The 20,333-nt window shown below is 48.7% G+C and overlaps 1 protein-coding gene and 1 long non-coding RNA gene across 2 annotated transcripts; one reads left to right on the forward strand and one right to left on the reverse strand.

Annotated features, from left to right (window-relative positions):
* Positions 1-2,514: 2,514 nt before the first annotated feature.
* On the forward strand, positions 2,515-18,728 carry LOC130594655 (complement receptor type 1-like). The gene is given in 32 exon segments (XM_057400690.1): positions 2,515-2,799; positions 2,968-3,147; positions 3,320-3,502; positions 4,115-4,297; positions 4,465-4,644; positions 4,817-4,999; positions 5,259-5,483; positions 5,766-5,957; positions 6,208-6,307; positions 6,665-6,750; positions 7,238-7,432; positions 7,790-7,851; positions 7,854-7,971; positions 8,077-8,268; positions 8,760-8,859; positions 9,033-9,118; positions 9,664-9,858; positions 10,028-10,210; positions 10,560-10,739; positions 11,236-11,418; positions 11,574-11,756; positions 11,934-12,116; positions 12,476-12,658; positions 12,869-13,060; positions 13,310-13,406; positions 13,972-14,057; positions 14,851-15,030; positions 15,444-15,491; positions 15,633-15,815; positions 16,462-16,644; positions 18,157-18,336; positions 18,572-18,728. Coding segments are annotated over 32 exon segments (5,052 nt in total). The 5' UTR covers positions 2,515-2,519; the 3' UTR covers positions 18,640-18,728.
* LOC130594678 (uncharacterized) lies at positions 18,441-20,305 on the reverse strand. Its single transcript, XR_008971138.1, has 2 exons — positions 20,191-20,305; positions 18,441-19,002 (listed from the first exon to the last, which is right to left on the reverse strand). It is a non-coding gene; the product is annotated as an uncharacterized LOC130594678 (long non-coding RNA).
* Between the last annotated feature and the right edge of the window lie 28 nt (positions 20,306-20,333).

Here is a 20,333-nt window from a genome sequence, read left to right on the forward strand (position 1 = left end):
TGAAAGCCTACTGTGTGGTGCTGGTGTCCTTGCCTGGTTTTAACTTGGCCCTGCTAAGTGATCTCTTAGTAAGCTAAAGAGGTATGTAGCATCATGTAAACTGAAATAAAGGTTTGAAGGTGTCCTGGGAATGCTGCTTATTAGGGAAACAAAACCGTGATCAGTTTAAACCTGTTAAACAAATCCAGCTGGAGATGCCAGGACTTTCAGCTGCTGGTAAAGCAAGACTGAGGTTTGGGGTTTTGTCTGATGCAGAAGGTGAATAACCCGTCTGAGCTTCTCGTGATGCGTGGTTGGGAGCAGGAAGTGTTTGAAATGTGTCTACTGCATCTTTTTTTGCTTCTGCATTTTCACCCTTGATTTCCTGTTAATTTGTTAACATCAAATGAGAGGGGGGAAAAAACTCAAGTGTCTGTTTCCAGCAACACATTTGTCTTGTTCTAAATGGCCCCACAGAGTTCTCCCTTCCCAGCAGAGCACTGTCCTGGTCAGCTCTCGCTGAGATCCTGTTTTCAGAAGCCAGTCTTGCAGAACAAGCAGATTCCTGCTTATTTTTATCTGTCTCTTCCCATAAGCTGTGTGAGTGATGAGGTGAACAAAACACAATGTAAAGCTTCATAGCTTAGCGTGTGGTTCTGTTTTGGTATTCTAATCCCAACACAATTGTTCCTCCTGCATATAGTCCCAAGTGGTTTTTCCAAATGATTTAATACCTGATTTGGGGATCAGCTTGAAATGATCTCCCTGTAACCACATGGAAGGAACTGTGAATGCTGTGACATAGCTTACGGGTCTCATCACCAACATTTACTGTTGAAGAGAGCTTATCTACTGTGTTTATAATTGAGTTGTACATAATTTTACTTTAGAATCTGCGTATAAATGTTGGCTATGTAAATATAGGAAGCTCCCTGTCAATAAAAGGGATAAAAAGACTGGAGTAATGTGTGTCTTGCTGCTTCATTAGGCTTAGAGAGCATCCTCTGCGGTACCAGGTGGGGAGAGGAGGTTGCTGTGACAGATTCTATGTCAGAAACTCCTGTCTATGGGTTTTTATTCTTCCATCCAGCAGCATGGGATGATGCTGATGAGACTAGGATGAGTCCTAGAGCAGCCAGGTCAGGCCAGGAGGATCTGGGTCCATGCCTGCAGGGTGGTGTGTGAGTGTGGGACCCAGTTCCATGCAGGCAGCAGGTGGGAATGTCCTGCTCTGTCTTTCCCATCCTGGGGCAGACAAGCTGTGCCCATTCAGCTGCAGTCACCACCTGGGGACACGACCCAGGCTCTGCCCCACTTCCCCTACCCGAGGATGCTCCCTGCTGCAGGCACAGTGCAGCTATCAGCACCTCTGTGCTGCACCCACCCTCTGTCACAGGTGCCTGGGTGTCCTAGGGGCCCATCCTCCCTGGCCCTAAACAGCAGCATAAGCAGCTTGTGGGACCTGCAGCCTCCCCAGCGGTGATGCCCAGAAGCCCACTGGTTCCTGTCCTGCATCCCTGGGAAGCCCCACAGCTGTGGCTCCTTCCGCATGAGGAGGGAACTGGGGTGCTCATATCTTCCTGCGGCCCCCTGAGAGCCGCAGTCTGCGCCAGGGACCGGAGCATGGTGCTTGCCTTCGCTTTCCACCTCCTGGGCATCTCTGCTCTGCTCCTGGCCACCGCACTTGGGGCTCAAGGTAAGGGGGACCGGCAGGTCTGTACCTCTGAGGCTTTGCTCTCACTGGTTGGGTCCATCCCTGCATCATCACAGTGGTGCACTGTGCATCCCTGCTGCCTCTTGCATGCACAGAGCCCTTCACTGCAGTTAGGTTGCTCCTGGGTAGTCCTGCCAATGTTTTCCAGTCAGATCAGACCCAGGGGATGTGCTTCCCAGCTCATGAGCTAGAAGCACGCAGAAAGGCCATGAAAGGCTCTTGGCCTCACCAGGTGATTGATGTGAAATGTTGGACATCTGGCTTTTGTGAACAGAGGAAGCATTGGGGTTCTCTAGCAGGGCATGGAGGGGTCCTGCAGCCCCAGCAGCAGCCTCCACCACACCCCATTGCTCAGGGATCACCAAGCTGCATGGACACCATCAACACAGCAACCAGCACAGCAGGAACAGCTTAAGGGCTGTGCAGGTAAAAGACGTTTGATTTCTCTCCCTTTTCCAGGTGCCCAGTGCCCGTTCCCACACATCCAGCATGGGAGGAGAATACCCATTACCCGGTATTTCTACAGGACAGGGGACGCCGTGAGCTTCACGTGCAACACCGGCTACACCCTGCACGGCTCGCGCAGCAGCGTGTGCCAAGCTGACTCCAGATGGAGCCCGCCTCTGCCACTGTGCAGAAAGGGTGAGTGTCCCAATGCGGCAGAGCCGTGGGGAAGGTTCCCTCTTGTGTCCTCTCAAATGCGGTGGGAAAGCAAAGCCAGGATGTATCTGTTCTCCTCACTTGTCTGCTCAAACCAAAGTGCTGCAGGTTGGCTCTGGAGGAGCAGAAACAGCTCGGAGCAAAGGAGATGGGGAGGGACATGGGGATGGCAAAGAAGAATTCCAGATATTACCCAAACATTCTTAGTAGCACACAAAAAGGCAAAGAGCTGACCCATAGGGCAATTTCTTTTCCCTCTCCAGAGGTGACGTGTCCTCGGCCACCGAACATCGCCAACGGGCTGCACAGTGGACAGTCCTTGGACAGGTTTCCCCGCGGAGTGACCGTGCACTACAGCTGCCAGGATGGCTACGCTCCAGTTGGGAATGTGTCCATCAACTGCACAGAGGCTGGGATGTGGAGCTGGCCCCTGCCCCGCTGTGAAGGTGCGTGGAGGATGCACTGCAAGGTGTGGGGCTGGAGGAAAGGATGCTGGATGTTCTGGTTGTAGGAACAGTGCAGGCTTGCAGCAGTGATGAGAAGGGAGCGGGCTGTGCATGCAGCATCTGGCCCATGCATTGAGGTTTGAAGGTTGCTGTCCGTGTTCCCCACAGCAATCGGCTGTGAGATGCCCGAGGTGCAGAACGGGAAGGTCTATGAGCTGCAGAGCACCTACAGAGCTGGGGAGTCGCTGCATTTTGACTGCATTGCTGGTTACGCTGCAGAGGACAGCTACGAGGCTCGGTGCCAGCCTGGGGGCACCTGGGATCCTCCAGTGCTCCGCTGTGAGAGGGGTGAGTGTGGGTGCCTGCTGGTGGCCCTGCCTGTAGATGCTCCTTGCAGGCAGGAGCAGCGTGTGCAGGCAGAGCCGTTCCTGCTATGGGCTTTAACCCATCTCCGTAGTGACTCCCTTCCCTTGCACACTGCTCTCTCACTGAGTTAAGGCTTTCTGTCTCCCTGTTGCAGTCCAGCCGTGCCCCATGCCTCCAGAGATCCCACATGGAAATCACAATGGCCAAGACAAATCATTTTTTACCATGGGAATGTCTGTAACATACACGTGTGATCCTGGCTACTACCTGGTTGGAAACGCCATTGTGTTCTGCAAAGCATCAGGGAACTGGAGCCAGCCCGGCCCTCGCTGTGAAGGTGGGTTTGTGATCTGTCCCCCTCGGCAAGAAGCTTAGAGAGTGGCTCTGAGCACAGGGTACACCCTGGCCATTGCCCCTGAGACCTTCAGTGGGGATTAAATTCCCCTTTAATGAAGTATGAGGTTTAATTATATGTAAAGAGCACGCTTACATCCGTGAATCCCGAGCTCGGTATCTCTGTGGCTGCGTGTGCTGCGCCTCTCATGCTGGAGGTGGCTGGTGGGGAATCCTCAGTGAATCTTCAAGAACTGGCACATCCCTTAATGTGAGACCAAGTACAAAAGGGTCTCTAGGCCAGCACCCTCCTCCCGGTGCTCTGGCTGCAGCACACCCAGGCAGAGCCAGTAATGATGCTGGGGACCAGGCACGGGCATGGGAAGTGACACAGCCTTTGGGGGAGACAAGATGGATGTTTATGAACCCATTCAACACTCGCTCTCCAGAAAAGCCAGAGGAGAGACAGGGCACCCACAACTGGTCTGTCAGACAGACCTGGGGTGTGAGCCCTCTGTCCTTCCCCATGCCTGATGTGCAGGAGGTTTCAGTTGTGCTCTTTCTCTGCTGTCACCTCTCCCAGACAACTCTCATGGGCTTTCCCCTCCCTCTCCAGAGGTGACGTGTCCTCGGCCACCGAACATCGCCAACGGGCTGCACAGTGGACAGTCCTTGGACAGGTTTCCCCGCGGAGTGACCGTGCACTACAGCTGCCAGGATGGCTACGCTCCAGTTGGGAATGTGTCCATCAACTGCACAGAGGCTGGGATGTGGAGCTGGCCCCTGCCCCGCTGTGAAGGTGCGTGGAGGATGCACTGCAAGGTGTGGGGCTGGAGGAAAGGATGCTGGATGTTCTGGTTGTAGGAACAGTGCAGGCTTGCAGCAGTGATGAGAAGGGAGCGGGCTGTGCATGCAGCATCTGGCCCATGCATTGAGGTTTGAAGGTTGCTGTCCGTGTTCCCACAGCAATCGGCTGTGAGATGCCCGAGGTGCAGAACGGGAAGGTCTATGAGCTGCAGAGCACCTACAGAGCTGGGGAGTCGCTGCATTTTGACTGCATTGCTGGTTACGCTGCAGAGGACAGCTACGAGGCTCGGTGCCAGCCTGGGGGCACCTGGGATCCTCCAGTGCTCCGCTGTGAGAGGGGTGAGTGTGGGTGCCTGCTGGTGGCCCTGCCTGTAGATGCTCCTTGCAGGCAGGAGCAGCGTGTGCAGGCAGAGCCGTTCCTGCTATGGGCTTTAACCCATCTCCGTAGTGACTCCCTTCCCTTGCACGCTGCTCTCTCACTGAGTTAAGGCTTTCTGTCTCCCTGTTGCAGTCCAGCCGTGCCCCATGCCTCCAGAGACCCCCAACGGAAGTCACAACGGCCAAGACAAATCATTTTTTACCATGGGAATGTCTGTAACATACACGTGTGATCCTGGCTACTACCTGGTTGGAAACGCCATTGTGTTCTGCAAAGCATCAGGGAACTGGAGCCAGCCCGGCCCTCGCTGTGAAGGTGGGTTTATGGTCTGTCTCCTCAGATGGGGGGGACAGCAGACCCTGACCATTGAAACCAGTTTCTCAGAGAAGGTTAATCCCATAGACAGTGGTGCATGGTATAAACTAATTTCCATCCCTTCTATTGCGGAGGTGGGACGGGGAGGTTTATAGAGGTGACATCGATTTTGTCATTACAATATTGACAGCCTGCGGGTTCTTTCTTTCTTTTGTTCCAACTCGTGTTGCACTTCACTTCTGCACATCACCGCTTCCAGCTGCTGTCTGTGTACATCCCTATATACGGAACGGGAGGCAAGTGGATGGTCAAGGGCTTCTCTCCGCACCCGGGCAAGCGGTGACATTTCAGTGTCACGATGGTTACAGCCTGCAAGGCAGTGCTAAAGTCATCTGCCAGGAGGATGGCAGCTGGCACCCTCCTGTTCCCATCTGTGGTAGACTTTACCATGACCAAGGGCTCTCAAAGAGGCCTGGACTTTCAGGTAAATCGTGACACAGCTGCCTCAGGGTACACGGCTATTTTATATCCCCTAAACCTCTCAAAAAAGGGTTGTTAAACCTGTGAGTGGAAGATTTATCTATATCCTGGTAAGAAGAATCTGATCCTCCGGAATCCTCTGGGAAACTATGTTGTGTTTGCTTAGTAATGGCTATATTAATCCAAAGAATCCATTCTGCAAGGCAAACGAAAGAGCCTTCCTCAGAACAGTGTTCTTTCTGTGCTTGTCCTGCCTGATTCTCATGTCTGTTTTCTTTCTCAATAGGTGGTTGTGGGCCTCCTACAAGGTTACACTTTGCTGAGCTAAAGGAGGAGCATAAAAATGAAATTGATTTTTCTGTGGGGAAGACTGTGCAATACACTTGCCACCCTGGATATGCAAAACACCCAGGAATGTCACCTACTATTACATGCCTTGAGACCGGAGTGTGGTCAGAAGCACTAGAGTTCTGTAAAAGTGAATAGCTCCTTGATTTGGTGTCCGTTGTTCAAGAAGGAATAGGTGCTAGGTTCTGTCCATGCTGCATAAACCTTCCTGTTGTTCTGGTCTTCCAAGAGTATGTGACTAGTAAAGCCATGTAACTTCATGCTATTTGAAACCCGTTTTGGGGGTAACTAAATGTGAATGGGTTACTGGAGTAAGAGTTGCATCTGCTGCTCCGTGGTATAGACAGACAGAAGCCTACAATGGGTTTTTTCTTCCCCAGGGAAAAAATGCACCCATCCTGGTGAACCTGTGAATGGGAAAATCAGTTTCCTGAGAGATCTCCTGTTCGGGTCAACAGTGCGCTACAGCTGTGAAAAGGGGTAAGTCCTGGTTTTGGCTACTGCTTAAAACAGCAAGGAGAGAGGTACGAGGCAAGTCTCCCTCTTTTCCTCCTCTTCATTCACTCCCAATAAATGGATTCTGTCAGAAGCTGCTGTGTCGAGTCCTGTACCTATAAACCACATAAGGTGTTCACTGTCTTATGTATACATGAAGACAGGCTGGGAGAGCTGGGCTTGTTCAGCCTGGAGAAGGCTCCAGGGAGACCTTATAACTGTCTGCCAATGCCTAAAGGGGGCTGACAAGGTTGGAGAGGGGCTTTGGACAAGGTGATTGCGAGGAGGGAGTAACTCAAACTGCAATGGCTTGGGATGAATGTTTAATCCTTTGAACACCAGGCACAGGTTAATTGGACAAGCCAGCAGGCGGTGTGAGATTTCTGGTGGACGTGTTGCATGGAGCGGTGATGTTCCCGTTTGTCAGCGTAAGTAGCTTTCAGTTCCAGGGGTTTGCATGGATTCAGTTCATATTCTCCAGCAGAGACTGACAAATCTTCCCAGTCAAAGCTTTCATGGGGATTTTCTATGCTCTGTGGGCATGAATGTTGTTTTGATGTTGTAAGAAAATGTTCTGGGAACAGGTACAAGATCTCAAAGCTGAATGGATTGTAGAAAGCTGGAGCGTTTTCAGCAGTACAAGAGAGGAACAGAAAGTATTTGGTTTTCTTTTATTTCTTAAACAGTACGAAAAATAAAGCATGTAGGTGTTTCCTCCAGAGAGGTTAATCTTGTTGGACTGCTTTCTGTCATAGAAATTGCTGTCCAGGGAGATGGAATCCAGTTGCCTACAAGGCCTCCCCTGGAAGATCACTTTATTGCAGTTACTCCATCTCTAGGCCAAGTGTTTATGCCCCACAGACTGAGGGGTTTCAAGTACTTTGAATTTGGCAGCCTTGTTCTGCCCCTCTGCAGGTATCCCTTGTGAGCCGCCTCCAGACATTCCCAATGGGAAGCACACAGGCAAGCTGCTGGATGAATTCCTCTTTGGCACTTCTGTAACATACACGTGCAACCCTGGATATCCGCTCCATGGAGAGCCCTCCATCTACTGCACTACCCTGGATGAGAAGAACGGTGTGTGGAGCGGGCCCCCGCCGTCGTGCGGAGGTAGGGTTGAGTGTGCACGTGCGGGTACTTGGGCTGAATCCTTCTGTCCCTACTGCTTCATATTCAGAAAGACAAGGGCACCCCCAGACAACGGCAATATGTGCCTGCCAGGGTGGGAGCTTCAAGGGCTGTTTTGCAGCTGAGGCCAGGCAGAGGAGGGGAGGCTGAAGGAGCACCCCGCTGCCTCCAGCATCACAATTCGGCTGGGGTCACACCTCAGCGTTCAGCATCACTCGATGTGGGCAGTACCTACATCATCTATGGGGAAATTGTTTTCAGACTTGTGTCTTAAAAGGGATTGTAACCCTCAGAGGCTTTGCAGCCACACACTGCATAAATGCCCATGTTGAAGACTAGAGGCAAGATGTCCTGTCCCATGGGTCCATAATGGGAGAATAGTGTCTCCTAGGACTGTCTACACACACACAAGGACACTTTTGCCTTTGAGTGTGAGCCAGGCTATGTTATATGTGGCCACAAAGTGGTACAATGCCAACTAAATAGCACCTGGGAGCCACCCATGCCAGTCTGCGAGCAGGGCAAGTGTTCCAACAGTGCTATGAACATTAACCTGACCCCCACTTCTCCCAGCTCTGCTTTTTCTTAACTCCTCTAACAATAAGCTGGCTTATCCTTCTTGGTAGCTGGCTGCAATGCACCAGCCAGGCTGGCATTTGCTGAGCTGAAGGAGCTGTACAGAAACCAGACCCTCTTTCCCGTGGGGAGGACGGTGGAATACGTGTGCCGGCCTGGGTACACCCAGCACATCGGGATGTCACCAGCCATCACATGCCTTGAGAACAGGACGTGGTCTGTGGCACTGGAGTTCTGTAAAAGTATGTCCTGGAAGGGTTGAAAAACCTGAAGTGTTGGATTTTCATCTTTTCCTAGCTTTCCAGGTTTCTTTATGCAGCCCACTCTCTGTGTTAGTCATTCTCATGACTACTTTACTATCCCAAGCTCATGCCTTCTAAAGCAATTCCATCTGAAGGAAAGGCTATTAGTGATCAATCCTGCAAAACAGCTTTGTGGTTGGGATAACAGTTTAATTTGATTCAATATCCCACTCTTGTACTGCAGGACACATTTCTAATTCTTTACTATGGGAGTGCTGAGGCGCTGGCACAGGGTGCCCAGAGAAGCTGTGGCTGCCCCATCCCTGGAAGTGCTCAAGGCCAGGCTGGACACAGGGGCTTGGAGCAGCCTGCTCTAGTGGAAGGTGTCCCTGTCCATGGCAGGAGGTTGGAACTGGATGAGCTTTAGGGTCCCTTTCAAAACAAATCAGTCTGGGATTCTATGACTAATGGTGGCTGGCATTCCCTCCTAGGAAAACAATGTGCTAACCCAAGGGATCCAGAGAATGGCCGAGCCATTGTCCTGACAGACCTCCTCTTGGGATCCAAAGTCAATTACACTTGTAACAAAGGGTGAGTCTTGAGACTGGTGGAATCCATCTGCCAAGTGAGAGTGAAGCAGATTTTCAGCTCCTCATGGAGGAACCTCATTCCCAAGTCAGAAGTCTTGGCTGCCACTTATAAGGGTTGTAAAGAAAGTTCACATCTCTTAATGTAAATTAATAGACCCTTCTGTGTGACTCCAGGTACAAGTTGGTTGGAGGCTCTCAGAGAACCTGCGAGGTCTCCGGCACACGTGTCTCATGGAGTGGAGATGCTCCTGTCTGCCAGCGTAAGTAGGCCACGACAAAAGGTCCTTGGAGACGCTTTGCAAGTGGCACATCTTTCAAGAGAAAGATTTCATTGCAAAATATTTCTCCACTCACTGCATGTGTAAAATCTTTCATTTTTCTTTTTGTTTTGTTCTGGTTGCCTCTGAAAATACTTTCAAAAGTTTCCTATTTATCCTGGTCCAAACTGGTAAAACTGTTAATTAAACTCCCTGTTACTGGATAAGTATTTCTTAGTGGTCATGTGTAGGAATGGTGTGGCCAGTCTCTCTCTGCAAGTGTCCCCAGTGGATATGGAAAGGGAGGTAAGAACTGTCCCACCACCTCCAGACACAGGCAGTAAGGGGGTGACTTACGTGAGGGCAAAGGTTTTCTTTTCCACGTGTGATTTTTTTTCTCCATGCAGGGTTTGCCTCTGGATAATTTGGGTCATTGTATCCAGAGAGCATCACCGCTGACATGGGTTCATCCCCATCCGTTCCCTTCCTGGGAAGTGTGTGTGTCCTGCAAATGAGCTGTTGAAATCCACCTTGTTATGTGCCTCCAGGTATCGCTTGCGGCCCACCTCCGAACATCTCCCATGGGACACACAGCGGGCACTCCAGGGACACCTTCTCCTATGCAGATGTGGTCGCCTACACCTGTGACCCCGGCCACCTGCTGGCTGGAGAGCCCTCCATCATCTGCACCACTGCAGACGGGGAGCACGGCGTGTGGAGCGGGCCACCGCCACGATGTGGAGGTAGGGCTCTGGGTGTGCGGGGTCTGACCCCACCGGCGTGTGAGCTAACATGGCAGATATTCAAAGGAATTAATGGCATCCACTGTCCTCCTCCTTTTGGGTTTGAAGGTTGGCTTCTTAATTTTTCGTGCCCTGTCCACGTTTCTTACCTGCTTTGCCTCTTTTGCAGAGGTGAAGTGTCCTTCCCCTCCAAGCATTGCCAACGGGCAGCACAGCAGCCAGCCCTCGGACACCCACCTTCCAGGCTCAGCTGTGAACTACACCTGCAGGGATGGCTACTCCCTCATTGGGAATGCCTCCATTAGCTGTACTGCCAGGGGAACGTGGAGCCGGCCCCTGCCTCGATGTGAAGGTGTGTTAGTGTTGGCTTCTTTTGTCAGATCTCAGGCAGAAGCTCTTCCCTGTGAGGGTGCTGAGGCGCTGGCACAGGGTGCCCAGAGAAGCTGTGGCTGCCCCATCCCTGGCAGTGCTCAAGGCCAGGTTGGAAGCGGCTTGGATTTCCCTTTCTGTCCCTTAGTAAGGACAGACCCTCAGGAGCATCTGAATAAAGGTATTTTGTGTAAGAATAAGAGTCAGTAATGTTGGCATGCCCATGACAGTGATGGCAAGGTTCAGCAGCAGGTACTGCCCCTGGTCAGTGTCCCTCCACACCCAGGATGAGCTTCATGTCCCCAGCAGTGCCTTGTGCTGCTCATTTCCAGCAACCGGCTGTGAAAGACCGGAGATCAAGAACGGAAGATCAACTGGGCTGGAGACCATGTACAAACTCATGGATACCGTTGTCTTCGAATGTGATTTTGGTTATGCCTTGAAGGGCTCTCAAGAGTCTCAGTGCCAGTTTGGGGGCAAGTGGGACCCTCCTGTCCCCACCTGTGAAAAGAGTAAGTATAAATGAGGTGATGGGAACTGAAAAGACATATAGATATGGCACTTAAGAACATGGTTTAGTGGTGGACTTGACAGTGCCAGGTTAATGGTTGGAATTGATTATCTTAAAGGTCTTTTCCCACCTAATTGGTTCTATGATTCAGGCCCTTGTTATGTAGGGCTTTCATCTATTTTAGTGAATCCACAAAGAGGGTTAGCCGGGCTGATGTCCGATCCAGGTCACAACCACAGAAAGGCCAGAGCAAGCTGTTAGGGCCACAGATGGCAACTAACCATTCTAAGTGCCCAAATAGTGAGAAATTATCATTCTTGACATGAATAAGCCTGAAAAACCTGAAGGGTGGAAGGTTAGGGAGGGTAGGATGGAAACACAATTCAGTGACAGACCAACCTAGTTGGGAAAAGTTAATGGGAAAGAAAGAAGCTAAAAGGCTGCCTTACCCTACAGCGGGTGCTTGTGGTACCAGCTCTTTTTCCCCCTCCCTATAGTGCTACCGTGTCCTTCCCCTCCAAATATCAAAAATGGCCATCATGACAGCAAGGACGTGAAGGTGTTTGTCCCAGGAGTATCTGTGAAATACTACTGTGACACGGGGTACGTCCTCACTGGGAAAACAAGAGTTTCTTGTTTGACGTCTGGAACCTGGAGCATCCCTTACCCACGGTGTGAAGGTGAGCTGTAAATCCTGTTACCCCCAGTGAAGAGGGAAACAGACCATCATGGTTGCACGGCCTTCCTCGAATTTTGACATTGCACAAGCAAAGAAGGAACCCCCAGTGCCGGCAGCCCCTTCCCCAGCCCATGCTCTGCTGCTTTGCGCTTCCAGTGATCACCTGCACAAGCCCCAGCATCCAGGATGGAGAAGTGGCTGAAGGACAGAGCGCTGCCTACCACCCTGGGGCCAACGTCACCTTCCAGTGTCACCCGGGCTATGTGCTGTGGGGCAGCCGTGCAGCCAAGTGCCAGCCCGATGGCCGCTGGGTGCCTGCTGTGCCTACCTGCAAGCCAGGTGAGTACCACCACGTGGGGGTTTAGAAGAAGGATGCTTAGGGCCATTGTGCTGGATGAGGCATTGCTCTCTGCCTCACCCACAAAACATAAGGTGTGACAGTCTTTTGTTGTATTACCTGTGCTTCTCCACGTGGCAAAAGCACTAAAACGCTGTTCTCTGCTCCTGCCCTGTTAGTGCTGCCTTGTCCTCCACCTCCCACCATTGCCCACGCCACGCACAGTGCAGAGCTCGAGGCAAACTTCACCACTGGCATGTCCGTGAGCTACAGCTGCCAGCCCGGCTTCTCCCTCCTTGGAGACCCCTCTGTCTTGTGCACAGCCTCAGGGAACTGGAGCCTCCCCTACCCACGCTGCGCAGGTAGGGCTGGCTGCTGCTGCGGCATCCTGTGCATTCAGGGCTGGCTCAGGATCCATCCCCTGCGCTGCTGAGCATTCATCCCCAGCCCAGCTGAGTACCCACCCTGTGCCCAGCTGAGCATCCATGTCCTGCCCTGCTGAGCATCCATCCCATGCCTGGCTGATCCCGGAGCTGGCAAACCCATCAACCTACAGAGCTGGCATAGGAAGGGTTAGAACTGCACATCCAGCAACACCCTCAGGTTTAAGTGTGCTTCCAGCACATGCAGGAGCTGGGCTCTCTTTAACTTTGTTTGCATCCCTCCTGCCTGTCACCGTGTCCATCCCCTTTGTCAATTTTGTTTTGCCCTCTTTCTTCAGTGCTGCAATGTCCTTCACCTCCAAATATTGACAATGGAAATCACAGCAGCCAGGACTTGGAAGTTTTCACTGCTGGGATGGTTGTAAATTACAGCTGTGACCCTGGCTACAGCCTCCTGGGAGAGGCATCGATTCACTGCACTGACTCAGGAAACTGGAGCCTTCCTCTTCCTCAGTGTGCAGGTACACCCCAAGATGGGAGTTATGGATAGTCTGGGAATTTCCACCATTGAAAGCTTGTAGGATTCGTCCTTTCCCTTGAATTCATCAGTCCTTCCCCTTTGTTTGGCCTGTAAACATTTATCTATAGATGTATATACTCACTGTACATACCATTCATACCATTTATGTAGTTGCTATCCCGATTTCTCCCTGTGTTTTCTTTCCTGACAGGTGGCTGTGGCCCACCTCCAAACTTAACCTTTGCTGAGCTCACTGAGGAATACAGGAACCTGACGGAGTTCCCTGTTGGAGACACTGTGCGATACCGCTGCCCCCCGGGATACATGAAACACCCCAGAGTATCCCCAACTCTGACATGCCTCCAAAACTACACGTGGTCTGAAGCGCTAGAGTTCTGTAAAAGTGAATAGCTCAATGTTTGGTGTTGGTTGTTGACAACTGTCTCCAATGCATTTGCGGGTTTCTTACAGCAGCTCTTTAAAGAACGGTTCCTACATGGCTTTACTAGTCACATAGTTTGGGCAGCTCTTGGCCTTTTCAAAATCATGTCTTCACTGGTGTCTGAATGTGGACAGATCCTTAAGGTACCTTCTCATAGTGCCTTACAAAACTGCAAGGGGGGAGTTTAAATTCAGCTTTGTTCTTTCTCAGGGAAGCAATGTAAATACCCAGAAACACCAAAGAATGGCAGAGTTGTTCTGACTGATCTCCTTTTTGGGTCAACCGTGAGCTACACATGTGAAGAAGGGTGAGTCCTACACTGCCTTTGCTGACTGTTTCTGAGCTTGGTGTTGGGCAACTTACAGTGAAGTGTCTGAACCCAGTCCTCTGTGCAGCCATTCTCCCACAGCAAGGCAGAATCTGTATTTTGGTTCCAGTTATGCCATTTACTTTGGTTCCAGTCGCCTGCTCAGGAAAGGGAGAAGCGTCTCTTGTTTTCCCCTGCTTGTGCTTAACAGCTTCCTTTGCAAACTTCAGTTGCAGTCTGCTTCTCAGATGGCCACCCAGTAAGAGCTGAGAGTGCCGCAAGGAGGCTCCAGCAGTTTGGCAATCACTTGGGTCTGTGTCCTGACTTAGCACCTGACCAACCTAACCCAGAGTAGTTTGGGATCATTGCTGTTCCTCTTGGATCTAGGAAAAAAGAACTTGGTTCCTTCATATCCATGTGTCAAACCAACAAATACCACCTTGATGACCAGCCAGAATTCAGGAGGCTACAGAAGGAAACCTCTGGGGGGAGTGTCAGAGAGGGAGTGCAAAATATGAGCTGGATTATTTGGGATCAACTGGTATTTCCTTCTCTGCAACTCCAGGCACCGACTGGTTGGACAGTCTCACAGGCGATGCGGGGTTTTTGGACCAGATGTCGCATGGAGTGGTCTTCTTCCCATTTGTCAAAGTAGGTCACTCCTAGACCTGGCCCAGAATTAGGGCCAAATTAAGCCCTTAAAATTAAAAAGTGGCATTTCCTTAAAATAAGTAGGGACTTGAGGAGTAAGATTTTAAAGCAGAATATTCCTCTAGGATTGTTTTGCTTGTTTATGTAGACTTAGGTAGAAAAGCCATGAGATGCCCACAGGGATTTGTCCCTTTTGTTTCAGAAACATAATACATTCAGGAAGAAATGTGTCTTGCAGTACAAGAGTGGGATATTGAGTCAAATTAAACCGTGATCTTCCAAATACTGCATTGTTATCCAAACCACAAAGCTGTTTCGCAGGATTGATCACTGTAGTTAGTTTTTCCTTCAGATGGAATTGCTTTAGAAGGCATGAGCTTGGGATAGTAAAGTAGTCTTGAGAATGACTAACAGTACTTACGGATTTCTACACCATTTAATATATTTATTTGCATTATTCTATTTATAGGCACCAAACTATGTTTATATATACAATAACGTAGATTTAGAGGGTAGATTTAGATGAGATCTAAGTTGGATCTAAGTTGGAACTGGATGAGCTTCAAGGCCCCTTCCAACCCAAACCAGTCCGGGATTCTATGACAATGTGGTAACTCCAGGGTACCTAAAGGTACTAAAAAGCCCTCAGTTCTTGAAATGATTGTTCTGTGAGCCTCCAAGTACTACCCATAAAACTCCTCTGAGCAGTGGCACATTAAGGATGGACTTCAGATATGCATCAGTTACAGCATACACATGGCTTCCTCTTTGAGATAACCCATTTACTTTTCAGAGGTGGTATGTCCAGCCCCAAAGATCCAGAATGGGGAAGTATCTGTTCTGAAGTATCGCTACACGTACAAAGACACCGTTAGCTTTAAGTGCCATAAAGGTTTCACCTTGCGAGGCAATCACACAGCCCAGTGCCAAGCTGATAAAACATGGGATCCACCAGTACCAGTCTGTGAGCAGGGTAAGTATCAGCACCCTGACCCACCAGCACTGCAGATTCCTCCCCACTGCTCCTACCCGCTCATTGAAGCCAACACTGACTTTATTTTTCCTGTTTCCTCCCAACTACTTTAAGGAGAAACCAGAAATTGCTCCTTTTATTTATGCCTCTCTCCTCACACAGGAGATGAGCCAGGTGTTTGGTAATGCTGTAAGTATAAACGTGATATGCTCTTTTCTCAGCCTGCTTGTTGCAATCCATAACCTACCTCTTTATTTCCTGAAAGTGAGACATTTGGTAGCTTCACAGCAGGACACTATCGGACAGAAGTGCAATTTTTGCTGTAAAGGCAGGATGATGGAAAATTAAGGTCAATTTCTGCATTGTATTTGCTCAACCAAATGTGTATTTTAAACTCTTAATGCTGCATCTAGATGGAGTGGCAGAACACTACCGTCATCCTCACACCACCACAAAGCCAGGTAGGTATATCACAAGAAAAAGCAAGATTTACTGAACACCAACTCCTCCTCCCAACCTGTCCCACTTTTTTGCAGGGGAGAGGAGTACATTACCACCTTTTTTACAATTGAACATCACATTCTCATTCTCTCCTCTTTCAGAAGTGAAGTGTCAGCCTCCTCCAAGCATTGTCAACGGGGAGCACAGTGGACGTTTCTTAGACACTTTTCATGTAGGAGCACTTGTACGCTATCTCTGCAAACGGGGCTTCTCCCTCATTGGGAATAAATCTGTTCGTTGTACAACATCTGGAGTCTGGAGCCATCCCCCTCCTCGGTGTAAAGGTGTGTTTATGCTCTTTTCACTGGATCTTCTCAATGCATGGAGTGGTGTTTGTCTAAGGACTTGCTGAAACAAGACCAGAGTCCCTCCACATCACAGATGCTCAAAAGTTTCCTCTCTTGCCCCTGCGAGCTCTGTTTTGATCTGCACGTGCCTCTTCTTAGCACAGTCCTGCTCCAAGCCTGCAGATATTGCCCATGGGTCTCTCAGTGGCCCAGCAAGAACATTATTCACTCGTGGAACACCTGTAAGCCACATCTGCGAGGCTGGCTTCCCTCTCATTGGGTCAGCACCCATGTATTGCACACAGTCTGGAGCCTGGGGTCATCATCCTCCGCTCCGTTAAGGTGTGTTTTTGTTCTAGGGAGCTAAGAAGAAGGAAAATTTAACATGACTTGCCTTAGGGAAAGATTTGTACAAGGACTAAATAAGAGTCCCTTACTACTGAATGGGTGATAAGAACAAGATCGAGTTTGTAACCATTTCCAAAGCCTAATGGAGTTATAGGGTTACCAAATCAGTTGTTGAGCCTAGGTGAAGAAAGTAAATGGGATCAAGGCTGCCAAGGTTACGGTGCCTTAGCTATCCTCTGGCAGTCCATAAGGGTCTTTATGTCAACACGTCGCTTCTCTCCCCCTGACTTTCCAGTTGTGAAGTGTCTCCGTCCTCCAAACATCACCAATGGGAAGCTCAAAGTCAACATCTCTGACACTTTTTCCTATGGAGAGTCTGTATCCTACAGCTGCAATCCTGGTTATTCACTCGTTGGGAATGCTTTCATCAACTGCACGGTGAAAGGAACCTGGAGCCAGCCTCCTCCTCAGTGCAAAGGTGTGCTTGTGCTTAATCAGCTTATGGTGGCAGAACCAGAACTGGCCTGAGGAGACATGCAGCCATGCAGATACATGCATTCACACTAAATCATTTGCATTAAATCTTCAGAGAGCTACACAGGCCAAAATCAGAGCAGCAAAACCTACAGCTAACACTGAATTCCATCCCCTTATTTTGCTTGGGAACCACTTTTATATCATAGCTAGGCAGTGTTGATCTGTTCATTATGAGTTTAACTACTCTTTGTTATCCCTGGGAAGAGTACAATGTTGTAAAGAAGCAGGATGGGAACCTCATGCTAACAGAAGGACAGGAGTATGATAGAGGCAATTCTGACAGGCAGCTGTAATTCTTGCATGTTTTTCTCTCTCTGCTCTTGGTACTACAAATGAGTCATGTACCCACTGTCCTCCACTAAAAGCTTTTTATTTTTAGTAGAAGAGTAGACTTTTCCCCTCGCTTTCCTTCCCTTTTTGTGTTGCTCACTCCCCAGTTATCAAAGCAGAGGAAGTGATTGTTCTATCACAGAAGTTCTCTGATGGTCGGTTTGGAGCTTGCCCATGAGCCTGACTACTCCCTTCTTGGAAAATGCCTCTCTGTGCCTTCTGTGTAGCTCACTGTGAAGGTCAGTCATCAGGCAAACCTGATTAAAGGCAACTTCATGAGTGTCACAAAATTCCTAGGGTGGGTGTTCCTGTACAGAAACCTGGGCATTCACTGGAATAAATTCGTTACTCACACAGGGCACTTCCTTGGTGGAGCTGCTTGGATAACAATGAGAGGAAATAACATACCACACACTTACGTAAATAAGTCAGAGGCTCTTTAAAGGAAGCACTCACAGAAAAATTCCCCGTCTCTCCACATTCTCATGGGTTTGAACTCTCTTTAGAAACTGTTACGTGTGTTAGTAAAAATAAATATTAAAGAAAGGACATAAAACAAAGGGTAAAGTTACATGGTGATGTTAACCCTTTGGTCTCCACTGAGAACCATCTCCTCCAGAATTCTTGGGCTTGGGCTGTCAAAGGTGCTTTGGGGCTTACATTGAAGCAACTCACTTCATGGAATCGGTATAAGTAGGTTAGATGGCTGGACTAATTAATAAAGTAATTATTGATAATGTATCTGGTGACAGGGACTTCTACTGACTAGAAGTGGGTTATAGGCAGTTGGTTCTTAAGTTCCCACAGAATTCTCCACTAAACCTTTCTTCTCCCAGTGTTTTGGTAGCCCAGTATCAGAAAAACCTCTTTCTCTGACACGCTTCTCCCGAGGTACCCTGCTACACAGGATTTTCTGCCATATCAGCGTGGAGTAGCTGATCTGCATAAGCATTCATGTGTGGGAGTGAACATACTTCTGCACCCACAAAGAAAGGAGTTACCCTGTGGAATGAGAATGAAATCCTGGTTACATTCAGACAGAATTCACTAACAATGTCCTAAATAACCCACATTTGTATTTCTTGTATTTTATGTTCCCTTTATTTGTTACTTCTAATTGCAGAGATCAGATGTGTATTCCCAGAAGTTCAAGGTGTTAAGAAAGCTATTCCAGGAAACACTTATCGCTCTGGGACTAACATCACCCTTGAATGTGATGACGGTTACACCTTGGAAGGTGTCAGTCAGATTCAGTGCCAAGAAGACTTCAGCTGGGACCCTCCTATACCCGCCTGTAAACTGAGTGAGTGACATGTGAATGAAGCAAAGACCAAATAGAAACACACAGATGAATTTTAAACGTGTAAATGGATTTTTGTATTTAAAAAAAAAGAGGGTACAATAGTGTGGTTTTTAAGAAATTCTCTATTGTAGGCCTTAGAAGTAAAACCTTTATTGGTAAAGTGATCAAATACTGATGAGAAGCACCATATTTTGTTAGAATACTTTGCTGATTTTATTTCTTCTCTTCCCTTCAGCATCACACAAGTCTGGTTCCGTAGGTGTAGGTAAGCAGCTTAGAAATATTTCTGTGGCCAGGTCTTAGCTTTATGCAGTGGTTTTGGTGGCACCATTTCCTTCTGCTTGCTTTAAAGATACGCCTCGTTATATCTTTTGTGCTGATATACTTTAAAACACACAGTGAGAATAATACATGCTCTTCTCTTTCAGGAGTCGTAGCTGCAGGAGTCCTGCTTCTCCTGGGGGCAGGCGTTGTCTGGAAAATTATTTCCAAGCAGAAGGAAGGGTAAGGCAGTCTCCTGGATGCTCATTTGTCGGTCTCCTGGATGATCCTTTGTTGCCAAGTCCCAAGTTGTATACGCTTTATACTCCCCAAGTATTTACCTGAGTGTGCCAGGGGCTTTTGTATCTTCACCTCCTCCTTGCAAACTGTACAAGGCACAGCAACCTGGAATCAATGGTGTGGTTTATGTTGTTTTATTTCATTAGAGGAAACCAACCTGAGTGTTCTTTTGCAGTTCACTGTTTTCTGTTGGTGTTTTTTCCACTTAGCTATTATGATACATATGAAAACCACAGTTACCAAACCCCTCTGAATGAGATAACTGAACCAAAGTGTTTGTGTCTTCAATAGAAGGTATGGATTTTTATTCCTCAACAGAAAAGGTCATTTATAGCAGGAACTTGAGTCATTCCAATATAGTCCTTCAAGCTGAAAACTATTTTCTCTCAATCATATGGTAAGATGCTTTCTTTTGCTGAATAAAATGGACTAGGCTTTCTTATAAACATCCTGTTTTTCTTTCTGAAACCCTCAATGTGTTCATTTCCTTTTGCACCACCTGAATAGATGGTGTTCACAGGTCAGACTTGCAGACTATGCCTGCTTCTGCCATAAACCTGCTTTGATTTTGTATGGATTATAGGAGAGCTTGCTCTCTAAAAAATCTGCCTTAAGAAAAAGGACATTGAACTGGTCCTTGGGGGGGGGGGGTTTGCTTGTTTTTACACTTATTGCAATGCCATTTTCATTTAGTCTTCACGCTGAATTTATTGAAGATAGTGACGAATTTTCACTGTTCGGAGCACTCTTACCATAACCAGCTTTGACTACCAAATGGCACCATCTGCTCTTCCACTGTATTGTTTTGAGGCTGCTTTCAATAATCCCTCCTTTGCAACAATGCATTTCCCAGAACTTCTTTCCTCCCTCCCTGAGTTACGACACAATCTCTATACCAGGAAAAGCCTCATTTTAACTCCCCAGTGTCATCTTTTCCCTAGGCTGGGCACCTGTGCTGCCACCAACCCGGCACGGAACTGGTTCTCCATACAGAGAGTGGCTCTAGGTTGCATGGAAGCATTGCTTATGTTGAAAATGGAATTCTGCAGCCAAAAAAAGGCACTTTACTGTGGAAAGGACATCAACGCTCGTCCTGCTGCAAGGATCTAACCAAGCGCAGGTTGCCTGTGGTACAGGGGTATTTCCAAGGGAGTTCTCTACACTGCTGCCAGCCGATGAGGAACATTTCCTTTCTCTATATGCAAACGCTGCGATAAGCAAGATCCATGAACGCATTCCTGTGTGGAAAGCAAGAGTTTAACCACAACTTGTCTTAATAGCGACTGTCTTCACATGTGCAGCATCACCAAGCGCTGCTCTGCATCTTTTAGGAGCGCTTATTAGCAGCGTTCCTCTATGACTGCTTAACCTAATAAAAGCTGAGCATGGGACAACACTTGCGTTAGGTTTTTCTCTAGAGTTTTAAGTGTTTTTAT

The sequence above is a fragment of the Pezoporus wallicus genome, unplaced genomic scaffold, assembly GCF_028554395.1.
Source record: "Pezoporus wallicus isolate ANWC-B61680 ecotype Strahan unplaced genomic scaffold, APGP_CSIRO_Pwel_v1 scaffold_7736, whole genome shotgun sequence".
Lineage (NCBI taxonomy): Eukaryota > Metazoa > Chordata > Aves > Psittaciformes > Psittacidae > Pezoporus > Pezoporus wallicus.